At 39.9% G+C, this 14,888-nt stretch overlaps 1 protein-coding gene across 2 annotated transcripts in view; it reads right to left on the bottom strand.

Moving 5' to 3' along the window:
* Positions 1–3,557: 3,557 nt before the first annotated feature.
* The window catches only part of tesmin (testis expressed metallothionein like protein), a 109,641-nt gene continuing 98,310 nt past the window's right edge, over positions 3,558–14,888 (bottom strand). Inside the window, exons 11-13 of one of the 2 annotated variants that reach the window (XM_084363893.1) lie at positions 8,077–8,214; positions 6,292–6,392; positions 3,558–4,582 (exon numbers count right to left, since the gene is read on the bottom strand). In XM_084363893.1, coding sequence (XP_084220019.1) covers positions 4,399–4,582; positions 6,292–6,392; positions 8,077–8,214 — 423 coding nt within the window. In that variant the 3' untranslated portion in view covers positions 3,558–4,398. Of the gene's footprint in view, positions 4,583–6,287; positions 6,393–8,076; positions 8,215–14,888 lie in introns of both variants that reach the window. The other variant, XM_084363894.1, reaches the window with a different exon arrangement.

Genomic DNA, 14,888 nt, shown 5'->3' with positions numbered 1-14,888 from the left:
TGCCCTGTAGCAAAAGGGAGGACTTACTGCCTTTGCTCATTTGTTTGGTGGTAAAGGGGGTCATTTTCAAGGTATAACCTGCTCCACTCCTGAAGCAGCTTTCTGGTGGCTCCACCTTTTGAACAAAAAGCTCCTCTGTGCAAGCCATTTTGTATATATTCATATCCAAGGGGAGGTGAGACAGTGTGTCTACATCCACATTGGACTATATTAGCCTGTATCAGATGTCTAACCGGAAATCTGAGAGTTCCCAAACCCACCGATGGCTGACAGCATTGAGCTTTATTGTAATGATGACATAAGTCATTGGGTTGTTGTCTGTGTAAACAGTGAATGTGGAGAGTTTTAAAGGTAGTCCCAGTATTTCTCACACACAGTCCATTTCAATGTGCAGAACTCCAGTTTTCCAGTTTTTAATTCCTGGGCACACATAACTGAGGACTTCCCCAGAACGATACACACATCCACTGTTGTTGGGAAGGAACAATGACTCCTCTGCCCCAGAGCCTACCCATGAACTTTTACTGGTGCACAGTGGAAAACATCCTGACATACTGCATCATAGTGTGATGCAACTACACCAGGAAGGACTGAATGGCTCTGCAGAGGGTCCTAAAGACAGCACAGCACATCATCGGTTGTCAGCTGCCGGAAGCTCAGTACATTTACCAGGCCCGAAGTCAGAGCAGGACCTCAAACATCACTATTTCAACATTTTCTTCAGGTCTCAGTTTTACTCCATGGCACTGGAGAGCCTGGAGAACTTTCCAGAGGGCCTCAATGTGTTCCTCAAATGTTTCACCGTTACAGAGCAAGTCATCAAGATTGGCCTTTTGTGCGATGTTCTACATAAATTTCACATGAAGTCATATTTCTGAGCTCACTTTCCCACTTCTGTATGAATTGATATTTCAACCTCTGTTCATCATTGAGTTTCAGCTAGTTGATGTTGTCCATTTCTCACAGAAATCCTACATATGAGCTATAGCTTTCTGTAACCCTTCCTTTGTTGTGGACATGATAATTGTAGCATCTGCATACATCAGTAGTATGAGCTGGATATAAGCATATGCACAGTATATTGCAGAATTGTCAAAATGACACTCATTCTGTAGTTATGTTACTGTAGTATTTAACTATAAATAGCTGTTTTTAACAGCTTACACCAGAGTGCATCCTTCCAAACTGCATCTAACGCTTTATTAAACTCAATGAAGGAACAAAACAGACTTTTCTTTCTGAGTTTCTCTCAGGATAGAATTATTCTAGCAGAACTTGCATTACCTTGCATTGAATGAAATTGCAAACAGTTTACTGAGACAAATCAAAAGTGTGATGTCTCTGTAATTATTACAGTCTTCGGTGTCACCTTTCCTCTTATATAGTGGCACAATTAAACCAAGCACCCAGTCTTCGGGAATAACAGTCCAGAATCTTCTTAAACAAAGAGACGTATAGGGACATAAAAACAAATGCATTGCTTTTAATTTAGTTTACTTTTTAGTTTGAGAATAACCTCCTTAATAATTTGTTCAGTGAAACTAGCAATTGAGACACTACTGTCAAAAATATGTCCATCACAGTCATCTTCACACATTTTTTGGTGCATCCTAGTCAGACAATCTTTTCAGGTCTTTCGTCAAAATTGGACACTGTTTGCTACCTTAGCCACGGCAATTCAGCTTCTTCCAACAGAGGTTTTGGTTTTTGGACATTATGCTCATCAACTCTCCACTGAATTTCTTCCTATAGGCCATCCATGCTTTATATAACACTGTCTTACTCTTTACTTTTAGTTCTTATACATTTAGCACTAGCCATACTTCCATGCATATTATGCATTATCTTAACTTTTCAGTATCCTTCTCTTTTTTGTCTGCATTCCCTATGAAAATTACGGAGCCCCGTAAGGGACATGGGGGAAAAAAATTGATGGGTAAAAAAAAAAAAAAAAGATGTCCTTTTAGCGAGATCTCACAAAGATTTTTGCGAGATCCCTCAAAAGCTGTAACACTTTGCTGGTCGCTGGCTGTCGCTTTGCCATTTGGGAATCAGCAAAAAGTATGAGTCATGGAGGAGGATTTGGAGCATTTCCTGCGGTCAGGAGTGTTGTGATAGACTACTCACAATGCGTTTATAATCTACATTGTGTGACAAACCGGATACCTTCACTGCAACTCTGTAGCTGTCTGTAGCTCCGCTACTTTTTATTTCTGTTCCTTAGGCAACAGTAACAATAGATATATATTTGTTACATTCTACTCCGGTACTGGAGTTTCAGAATAAAAGCATGCATGGAACATCATGGAATATTACAAAGAGAGGTCCCAAAAGAGGACATTATGCGTACGCAAAGAGACAAGGTGGGCATAAAATTCATTCAATAAATTGACAAGGTCAGAGTATGCTTTGTGATGAAAGAGTCCCCTTGCATTAAGTAGTCTCTTCAGATGTCTCTCACTTATTAGAAAACCGTGTCTACTGCCAAGCACTGATTTAATGTCTTTATATTTGAGGCCAATCTCAAAATAAAACTCTATAAACCTCTCCCATGGGTGTGCGTGCTCCATTTCTGTATTTTTTTGGTTTGTTTTTGGTTTCCCTGACCCGGAAATACATTGACCTAAATTAAAATATTTTTGCGAGATCTCGCAAAGGTTTTGCGAGATTTTCGCTAAGGAGCTATTTTCCATCGCCGAAATCCATAAAGTTCTTCAATTTCCACTATGTTTGAATTTTGTATAAAGAAGCAATTTACTTTGGCATATAAAGACAGGATAACAATTCCTTACATTTCAAGAGGGTCTCGTACCATTCAGTGCTCGGGTCCTAATAATAACTTCTTCAGTTTCAATAGGATCCTCACCAGCTTTGTAATTGGACCTAATAAAAACACTTTTGATATCTGTGTTTTATTTTTCAATGTAACTTTTTTTAGGACCAAATATTTGTTTCAGTGCCAATACATTTATTTTCAAATTAAAATGTTTCAATGCCAATATTTCTTTTGTCAGTTCAAGTTTTGTTTTCAATGACAAATTTTATTTTTAATGGGAGAATTCACTGTCTCTGTTCTGGCTCCATAGAATAACAGTTTCTGGTTTACAGTGAACCCCCCTCAAATTATAGGCCCAGTATTAGAAAATGTATATTATCAGATATTTATTGTATCAGAGACATTTTAGCCTGTAAATATTGATCATAATACAAAGACAAATTGCTCTCAGGGACTGGGTTTGCAATCCACCAATAAACACAGACAAGAAGAAGATAAATGAACAAGAACAGCATGCAATCCTTTTTTCTGCAGGGGTTCAGAAAAGAGGGAGAAAGTCTATGAGTTTAAACAGAACAAATCTTCTAAAACCTACAGTAACTAAACTGCGACAGTGCAACGAAGACCTTGTTTGTGTGTCACTATTATGCTGCAACGGTCATGTTGTTTTCAGGGGATACTGACAACCAACCTATCCAGTTGTTGACGTATGCAGATGTACTGACATGTTAAATTCTTTACCTCCAGTACCCTAAAAGACAGTGGATGGTGAAACACCAGATGTCATCAATAATACTTTTATTTTGCTTTAAAAACATGTTGCAAAAGGACTGCAGTTGAAAATTTGCCAGCTGGCTAATACTGGTACATCTACAGAAATGTGTATACGGATTATGAAAAATTAGTATAATTCAAGGCGCATTGTCCTTATAAATAAATAAATAAATGAAATGAACCTGTTCAGCCTTTCAATTATATTTTCAAAGCTGAATCTAATAGTAAATAAATGTATCTTAATAATCCCAAATCAGACAATACATAACAATTATAATGACAAAAAAAACAAAATACAGAAAAATAAATAAATTAAATAACTTAACTAACATTTCTTACATTGATTTAAATATACAGTTTGTTCAATAAATTCCATTGATATTTCTAAAGAATAGAAATTACTTCTCACAAGCTTTTAGAATATTTATACTATGTACTGCTGGAACTGTCGATGCACATTTCCTCTGAATGTTGGACTCTCAACAGTTTTAAATCAAAGCCATTAGAACAGCAACATTGCTCTTGATAAATCACAGACAATTACCACTTAAAATAATATACCTCCGAACTCAACTTTATGTGTATCTGGTATTAACAATAAAACAATAATATCAGAAATTCACTTCCACTCACCAGAACTACAATTTGGACCCGAGTTTCATATTCACCAGTAAACTTTCGAAGAACATGTGTGACGTTGAACTTGAAAAAAATCAACTATGTCTATACCTTTCCAAACCCCACTGTATGAATTCAAATATCCATGTTAGGCCATCTCAAACACAGCTGTTTCCTTGGATCCTAACCAGTTCATGTTTTGAAGTATGAAGTATCTCCACAGTGTAAGTTTAGTAGGTCTTGTTCTTAAACATGGCCTCGACAATCTGTGTGAGGCAGTGTCCAAACTCATCCAGGACCATGTGCTCAGCCTGGCTGGGGCTCTGGGCCTCCCTCTCAGCCTCCTTGGCCCTGGCCAGCTGACAGCCGCACACAGCCTCCAGCACAGCAGGACTCATCACTGATCCAGGCGATCTGAACACATACAAAGACACACAATTACATGAGGGGTAAGCCCATTCCTCTAGTGCCAATGTTACACTGTCCATATTGTACATCAGGGAAGCAGAAGAAGTGGCACATCAAAATCACAATAAAGTCACCTTCATCCTAAACCTCTTGCTTTTCTTTGAAGTTCAAATCAGATTTAATAAACTCTCTCAACTTGACAATCTGGTAAAGTTTCATTCACAAAAAATATTCCCCAGAGTTAAAGCTAAAAACTTACACAAAGCTAGTGGCTGTTTGGGATCAGGAGTTTTTAATGTAAAGGTCATCCACACCAAATCACCTAGGACCTCTCAGTTCATGTCATGGACTTTCTTAAAAAAGTCATGTAAAAACTTCTTCAACTGGGTTCAGGAAATGTGCATGTTACAGTTTGTAATGGCTTGGTTTGTTGCAGACTATATGATGTTGACTTTTTTCCCTCTGTGTCTAGACAAAATATGAATCTGAATTGCTTAGCTCAATAAACATCACAAGTATTTCAAACTTTTATGAACTAATTTCTGACACCATCAGCTAGATGCATTAGAAAACAATAAAGAAAATCTGGATTAATTCCACAAAAACAAGTTCGACTGCAGTTTGATGTGACAGTGAGATCATAAAGCCCTGCTTGACTGGAAAACAGCTAGAGGAAAAAGACAGCCTACAGTTGATTTTTCAAGTTGAGCTGAGTTGATGATGTCAGTTGTTTTTTGTAAAATAATGTGTGTATTGACAGAGTGAGCAAAATGTTATCATCCAATATGCAACAAACCAAGCCATTAAAAACTGTAGCTTGCAAATTTCAAATATGTTTTAAAAATGTGTTTTTCCATGCCGAAGATATATTTAACAAGATCTGTGGCACTCACGTTTTTAATGCAGGACCAATAACCTAAAGATGTGATAGAACTGTTTTAATAACACAGAATCAAAGTTTGGTTGCAGGAAAGTGAAAACTAGTGGAGAAATTCATTTTTGAAAATGAAACATTCTTTGTTGAAATAAAAAAAAATATTTAGAGTTATTCATTTGATAACTGTAAACATTTTGCAACAACTTTTAAAACTAAAACATGTTGTAAATCATCCTTTGGGTGAATCGGGACATGAAAAAATTTGAAAACATTACTACATTGATCAACAGTGTGACATCACATGGCTGTACTATGTCGAACAAAAAAGAAGGAATGGTTTGATAAAGTTGGATGAAAAGGCCTATTTGCTAATGCAAGACATCAATATAAGAAAAACAACTACATGCAACAAATGAAAACTTGAGAACAAATTTGTTCATATGATGCTTGCATGAAGCCCATCTTTTTTACCTCAGACATGGCAGTAGATTTTAGGACCAACCCAAAAACATTGAAGCTTTGAGCGTTACCAAACTCATCAACATCCAAATAAGTATTCAAATGCCCATCCAAAGCACTATTTGCTTGGCTACACCTCAAGTAATACCATTGTTGTGCCTCAGAGTATAACTCAGCATGCATCTGTCTTGTCTATTTCCTGCAACTCTGCATTGAGATTTAGAGAACGCTGCAACACCAAGCTTCAAATATAACAATTCAGAACAGTCCTATGAGGTTTATGTGCATAGACAAGTTTTACTATGACAGCTGCCATGTTGACTGTGTTACTATAGCAGCCGCAGCAACATAGTTTGGTGGTCAAACTTAACTTACTCACTTGTTGCCATTGACAATCTTCTCTTTGAGGCCCATTTCTGAGAAGTTGAGAAAGTTGCTACATCCAACACATTTACAGCTGGAGGTACACTTGATGTTAGCCTGCACACACAACACAGTACAAAGTGTCTTAAATAGTCAATGTTGTATAAACAATTGCATGTGATTTGTGGAGGGAAATTAGCCACATTTCTCCTTTGACCCCACACTGCCAAAAGGACGACAACAAAATAAATACAAGCATATGTAAGTAGGACTGAAAAGGAATAAAATAACTTCTGACTGTAAATTAAAGGTCAAGTGTGTAGGATTTGGGGGGATCCATCAGCAGACATTATACTGTGTATAATATCAATAATTATGAATAATAATTCAAACAAAATTTGTCATCATTAGCCAATAAGCACCTGACCCAAGAATTGTGTTTTCGTAACCCTTTTGTGTTTTTAACTAGGGATGCTCAATTTTTATCGGCCTGATAAATTACTGGCCCCATGTTGTGACATTTATATTATCGGCTACTTAGCACAAAGTGCAATCATGCTGTCTTCCTATGAAACTGTAAAAGACGCTCACAACAGTGACAACATATCTGGCTTTTCCCAGGTGCAGCAATTGGAGGTCATGAGCCTGAAACCAGTGTGCTGTGTTTTTTATTCTTCTGTGGTTATAAGTGAATCGCAACCAACTTTAATAGGTACATACACCACCTACTGTAATGGACTGTGTAGATTTTGTGCTTTTTAAATGAATGAAAGAAATCTGCAACCTCTCCGCTAGATTCCACCAAATCCTATATAAACTGGACATTAAGAACACCTGGTTGCCTGACCATGAGATATAAAACAAAAATGAAATAGGTATGAATGGTGAATAATAGGGGTGTCACGATTCTCCAAATCCACGATTCGATTTGACTTTCGATTTTAATGTCCAATTTCATTCAATTTAAATTTAAATTTAAAAATTCAGCAATTACAGCTATGCTACTGTTTGACTTAGACTTCTAATGACTGACAACTGTCATTTACATTTTTTATGAGATGCACCTGAATGCACCATGAAGTTCCTCTGAGTGTGTCAGACTCCAGCACAAACAGACAGCAGAGGAGAGAAGCATAGATACTTCTACAGAGATAAACAACACCAAAACACGGTAGAGACACTCAGCAGAGTTTTTTATTAGCTAAATTACTTTCAATACAAACTTTCGGTGTGGCGAAGAGTCTTGCAAGATTTACCTGCCAAAAAGGAAACTATGCCCACATTTGGTTATTGGACGACTCTGTTTCTGACACTGACACATTCTTACCACTTCATTTACAGTAGTTGTAGGAGCTCTGTACGGGAGAAAAATCGACACATAATATATCTGTGACTTAGGAGCTGACTGCAAAGTCTCCGGTGTAACGTGCATGAACTCAGCACTGACAACAAAGAACACTCTCTCTAGCAGTTAACATTGCCACAATGTCAACGACAGGGAAAAAAGCCATATTACAACTACATTCGTCAGTGGACAGGATGACTGCAAATTATCTGTAGCTATATTGTTTATTCAACATCACTAACAATTTATTTATCAATAGAAAAGTCTTGCAGAACCGGAAGTAATGCTTGGTGGATTGTCAATACTGCATTTGAATTTGATTGTCGAAACTGAAGGCTCATTTCGATCATTTTTAATTTTAAATCGCAATTGTGACACCCCGAATGAAGACGTAGTATGAAAATCTACCTTTATGCTTCCGTGCGTGTGAGTGTTTGTGTGTGTCTGTGTGAGAACCTCAAAGCACTCGCAGTAGTTCTTCAGGCAGCCAGAGCGTTTACAGTTGCAGCCTTTGTTGTGCCAACCTTTCACTCCTCCTGACTTCCCACCAGCAACCTTAGACCTGAAGGCATCTGGGTTACGACCTAAACATGACTACAGTGACAACACCAGCAATTATTACATGAAGAGAAACAGGGAAATTATTTATTAAATCCATCCATCAATCAATTATTAACATGTATGTGGCTAATCAGCTCTAAAATACATAAGCAAAATTGTTTTCATCACAATCTTGAAAATGCCAAGTAAGAAATATAACAACGATTTACTGACATGGTCTCATGTATAGATAGAGACATTAGCCTCCAGCACTGTTGTCTGCACAGCTGTGTCCACAACTCGGCCACTCCAGGTAGACTTGTTAACATACAAATCTTAGACAACTTTGTGATTTATTTGCCCATAACACAACCCAGTATGACCCCCTAAACTAAACTAACTGTTTATGCTTTGTCAAATGAAGAGATATTCCTCCAAAGCTGCCCCATTTACAGTTGTGGTCAAAAGTTTACATCCATTTGTAATGAACATGTATATCATGGCAGTCTGCCATCAGTGAGTTTCAATGATTTCTACAGCTCTCATTTTTCTGTGATGTAATTAGAGGAACACAAACTACTACACACTACACAAACTTTGTCACAAAAACATTCATGAAGTTTGGTTCAATAATGAATTTATTACAGGTCTTCATGTTTAACACAGAGAGACATAAAATAATTAATTGTGACATGGGGTTAAATATATATCTGATCATGCAGGTGTGTATTTGTCACTTCATTTAGATAACAAAACTAAAGACACCACATGGAGAATTAATATCAGCCTTCTAAATGACCCTCAGTGTACAAAAAATATTGTACAGGAATTTAAAGACTACTTTGAGCATAATGACAATGAGGAAATGTCTCCGACTACTTTATGGGATGTCAAGGCTGTAATTACAGAGAAGCTTATAATGTGGTCTTCAATAAGGAAAAACAGAAACAGTTTTTAAACAGGATTTACTGGATAAATTAAAATAGAAACAAAATATATAAAATGCAACAACCCCCACTTGTTAAATCGAATAAGTACAATAAAACAATGAATAAATAAAAATTCTGACAGCCAAATGGAGATGAAGGCAAAATTCATAAAACAACGGTATTATGAGAATGGATCGAAAGCCAAAAAGTTACTGGCATGCAGAATATGCAAGCAACAAGCTGAAAGGTCCATTCACAAAATTAAAGATCCCCATACTAGCAGGATATGTCATAGATTAGAGGAAATACAACATTCTTTTGAAAAATACTACAAGGCCCAGGGGTGCTGAACCTTTAGCCATAACTAGCTTTTTAGAATCATTAGACCCTACCCTAAAATGGAATCGAACAAAATACAACAATGACACAAAAGACAATGAAAGAGGAGATAGACATTGCCATTTCAAGACTTAAAACAAATAAAGTACCAGGAATGGACGGGTATCCAGCAGAATGTCAAAAAACATATAGAAACTTAGTAACACCATTACTTCTGAAATGTTTCAGACTGAATGCAGCTCATATAGACTCATATCAATTCTAATCATAGACTATAGATTATATGCTTCAGGTCAATGGAGAGAATTTGTGTGAAGAATATTATTAGGTTTTTTATCACCCCAAAGATAAAACAGTTAAAGAGTGGCAAACCAGGATATGGTCACTGCTGGACGAGGTGCAGGAACTGCTTGGCTGATCACTTCCACATATTTTGCATTTGTGCTGTAATTCAAGTAGTAGCAGCGATAAAATCAATATTTGGCTCACAGCTCAATCATGACTTCAGTACAATATATTTAGGTAAGATTCCATCCAAACTTAGCTGACGTGCCAAATACCTGCTTCAAATATTGCTCGCTTCCGGTAAAAAAGCCATAACCAGAAAATGGATGATTAAAGAACCCCCAATAAGATCAGAGTGGATCGGGATAGTAAATGAAATATATGGTATGGAAAGGTTTACTTTCTCCTGCTGCTATTCAACCCAAATTAGCTGGTAGACACAGGTTTTTGTAAATGCAGGTCAACCCTATAAGCGAGCAGTAGGCAGCATGGAGGCCAGTGATGATGTTACATTGATCATCGGTTTTTACATTTTACTGCAGTCTTTCTTTCAAACTCAATGCCCACTGAATGACTTTTGAGCACTGATGGAACGGAGACGGCTGGAATATGTGTTGGAAATGGCAAAGAGTTGCAGGAGTTACTGATGAAGGCAGCAAGACTTCATTGCCTCCACCATGGCTACTGTTTACAGGGGTGCTCCGACCACTCGCCGAATGTGGGTCAGAGATAGAGCTCACAGTTTTTGGATGACAATAGAACATTTTGATGACAATCAGAGGAAGGCTCACTTTCACATGTCACAGGCAACATTTGATTATTTGGTCAAACTCCTACCCCAGTTATAACACAGCAAACAACAAACCTTGCTGCCCAGTGCTGTGATAGTGTCCTGCAGCGGGCGGGAATCCTTCACCAGCAGCGATGACAGCTTATCCATCATCCTGCTCTCTCCCACCACCTGCACTGGGTCAAGAAGGCATCCCGGGATGGAGCTGGCCTTCTTGATGAATTTTTCAAGTCTCTTCCTATCTGCTGCCGAGATATTGCTGTCTACAGACTACTCCATAGAAAATGGCTGATGACACCACAGAGTCAGAGAAAGTCCCTTTAGATTTCCCCCTGCACTCCAAAGGACCTTAGCTTCATCAGCAGATGGAGTCGAACTGTGAATTGTTTTAATTTATCTCATTTCTATTGAAAATTTTGTTAATCCACACTATTCTACATAGCTTCACAGATGTCTGCATAGGGTGGCCTGGATGTGCCCATGATGTGAAAGTGCTTGCCAATTCTGACCTTTTCATCACCGCGGAGGAACACCAAAATGGCTACCTTTTCCCCAGAGAGGTAAATGTATACAGATTTATTGTAAGGTGGGTGTCCTGTGACCAGTAGACTGTGATCTAACTGTTTGTGCCATGTTCATTTCTTACAGAAAGGTGAAAGCTGGTGGGTGGGGTGGAGCTTCCAGTACATATCATTGGAGATGCTCCCTACCCATTGATCCCTGGCTGATGAAAGGATTCACCCAGCATCATCAGCTTTCACAAGAACAAGCCCGCTACACTCATACTCTGAGCTCAGTAAGGAAGAACACCCCGGCAGGGGTGGAGGATTTAAACTCTTTCTACGCTTGCTTCGAGAACAGCAGCGTTAGCGCCACTAGCATCACGGCTAGCACGGGCGACTCTACCAGGGAGGACGGTCCCCTCTCCTTCTTAGAGCATGACGTCTGAAGAGCTCTGAGACGAGTGAACTGCAGGAAAGCAGCTGGCCCAGATGGCATCCCTGGGAGGGTGCTAAAGACATGTGCTGACCAGCTAGCTCAGGTGTTCACCTCCATCTTCAACCTGTCTCTGGCCCACTCGATTGTCCCCACATGTTTCAAGTCGTCCACTATCGTCCCCGTACCCAAGAAGACCAACCCAGCCTGCTTAAATGACTATCGCCCTGTAGCTCTCACATCTGTGGTGATGAAGTGAAGGGGAACGATTTAACACCATAGTTCCCCTCAGACTGGTCGCCAAGCTCAGGGATCTGTGGCTGAGCTCTTCACTCTTCTCCTGGGTCTTGAACTTTCTGACCAACAGACCACAGGTGGTCGTACAGCAACTGCTGCGCCCAGGACCAAAAATCTCTCCATAGAGTGATCCGATGCGCTGAGCGCATCACTAGAACTAGACGTCCATGTCCTGCCAGGTCAGGGACAGGCTGCTCCTTCTGTCATCACACAGGACGTGTCTGATCGCTTGGGCCTGCTTGAGGATGCGCGCCACCATTGCCAGTTTGGAGCCGCAGCGAGTTGCGCAGTCCTGCCAATGGATGAATGAATGAATGAACGAATAAACGAATAAATGAATGAATAAATAAATAAATAAATGAGTAAATGAATGAATGAATGAATAGGCCTAAATAAACGAATAAATTAACAAATAAATAAATAAGCCCATTAATGTATATTATTCCATTCTATTCTTAGTTACGTCATCTAACCTTTACAGATTCAGATATTCAGATACAAATTTATGCTTACCGTTATGAGACTATGTTCTGGGAGTCCCAACTCCACTTGCTTCTTGTGGAGTTCACTCTTACGTTGCCAGCTGTGTGAAAAGGCCCGGACAATATTAGGGCATAGTCCGAGGGTGCGCTCGGTTTTTTGTCTCTGGTCATGCAATGCAGCTTGATTGTTTAGAAGTTTAGATTGTGACCGAAGCAGTTAAGCTACAGCCAATGCAGGGACCTGATTGCGGAAGAAATGTTGGCAGCGTTGTCAGTGGTTATGGCTGAAAGTTTTTTCTCGTCAAGTTGCCAGTCCTGAAGAGCCAAAGATTGTCTGCTGTATGACTCTCAGGAAAATAAGTTGTTTGGAGGCATTTGGATTCAAGTTTCCACTAAGGTGTAGGCCTAATGGTGTGGACAGTCAGGGACATAAATGGTGTCATGTTAACTGATGATCACATGTCAGTTGTTAAGGAATAACTGTCTGCCTCTGACAGCAGCACTTGAACCTTGTCTCTAACTTTATTATATAAATGTGGGTCGGCTGTTTGTGAGAAATGTTTCCGTCCAGGCAGCTCGTACAGGGCATCTAGGACCTTTGCCATGTTTTTTCCACTGTGTGGAAAGAGACCATTTCCTTCGCCAAGTATTTTGTCACTGCATCAGTACAGGTTTTCCAGCGGACACTGTCCCTTTTGTACTTTGTTGTTTTCCTGAAGGCCCCCATTCTCGTTGGCTGCGTATAACTGGCAGTGGACCTAGTTGTTGTTGGTTCTGCATCGGTATCAGCGGGAGACATTGAAACTGTTGCACTGAGTGAACTTGGGGCCAAATGCATCCTCGCATCAGTGAGTTGGTGGTTGTTTCGGAGATGCGTCCTTAGGTTAGAGGTGTTTCCATCTCTTGCAGTCACCTTTTTATTGAATGATTTACAAATTGCCTCGTCAGTATTTACCGCCTCTCCCTCCTCGTTAGCTCGGAACCTGAAATACTGTCAAACTGCAGGAGTTGTGTTCTTCTTTGAGACCAGGTCACTCAGTGCGCGACTTGCCATCTTTCTCCCTCGCTCTCTCTCTGTCTCTCTCTCCTCCACGCTGTCACGTGATGACAACCACACATAAGTGCTCCTGGACATAAAATCATTTTTAGGCATTAAATAAATGATATTCAATATTTAATCCTTATCTCCTATATAATTGCACTGCATTTTTTTTAATGACAGTATTGAAACTGATACTGTTGCTATTTTTGAGACCCCGCGGTATACCGTATTACCGCCCAACCCTAGTTGTCCTGTTCTGTAACGGTGTCACCTGCAAAATTCGAGCTCAGGGAACACAAAGAAGACATTGTCGCTGAAGGTGGCTGTGCCAGGGAGCTGGAGAGCTGTAGCGGGTTTGCAAGCGCCAAAAATTGCCGAAGTTGCCAAAAATGCCTTGGCAGAGCTCGAAGAATGGCCAATTTGCACGGCCCATCCCACTGTGATTCCTCTAGACATTGATGTGTGCAAGATGTTTGATTTTCTTTTTCCGATTGATTCCTCTTCAGCTGAGCATCTTTGAAATGTTGCTGTAAATCACCATGTCACGAACTGTGCCGGTAACCTGCCGCTTTATTTCTTCCTCCCCTGGGATCGGAAGAAGCTTCCTGATCTCATTATCCTGCCAGTGCTGCATCTGCATCTTGATATTTTAATCAACTTGAAGGTCCACGTTGTAACAAAAGAGAGAACAACAATAAACCCCCCAAATTCCTTCCATATTTATGCGCCACCACAGGATGTTGATAACGCCTCATCACGTGGCAGGAAGTACATATGAAATTAGCATGTTAACCCCAGTGTAAATGCAGAGTTTACACATTCCCATTGCACAAAAAACCCTGATCTTAAGTTATTTTATCAGCAAAGTTGTAAAATTTTAGTAAATTAACACTATTTGAGAATACAAGTTAATTCAAGAAAAAAGGATAGTTAAGAATGAATAATTGGAAGAACGAATGTCAGCTATCTAGCCACCCAGTGGATGTAAACAGTCACCTAGTGGGTTATAGGGGTCACAACTAATAGCTTGTTCGTCAAATCACATAGGCGTAAATTCAACGGGGAACGGGGGCAGGGGGGAAAAGAGCTACCTAACCCCCCATCCTGGGGAAATACCCAGATAGCAAAATTGTTGCAGCCCAGATCCCACACCGGATTTGGTCATCCGGTCCACATGCCGAGGTGAATGATGGCATGTGGGCGGTCCGCACCTGTTTTCCAGATCTGAGCCACAAGCAGGCATGGCCAGATGTCAGCCAAGAGCAAACCGAATAAACCAGAACAGTGTGGGCCGCAATTCATTCTGTTCTGGTGGGCTTGATCTGGCCAAGACCGAAAGCTGACCAGACACACATAGGACTACATACAGGCTGCAGGCAGCAGAGAAACCCGTCCTTGCAGATCATTACAGAAGTCTATAGTCCTTTTAACTTCATTGTTGCAGAAGAAGCAATATCTGTGTGGGATTAGAAAAGAGTAGAGGAGGAGCAGAATTGACCAGCGCAGGGAAATGTCTTTCTGAACAACACTTTCCACACCACCTGTGGAGAAGGGCGGTGCACAAATTGCCATGAAAAATGCAGAGCAGTGCAGCTCCATGACTTGAACTGAGGAGTTGAGAATGTTTG

Source organism: Pagrus pagrus, assembly GCF_965226575.1.
Source record: "Pagrus pagrus genome assembly, chromosome: 10".
NCBI lineage: Eukaryota > Metazoa > Chordata > Actinopteri > Spariformes > Sparidae > Pagrus > Pagrus pagrus.
This window is presented reverse-complemented; position numbering and strand designations above follow the sequence as displayed.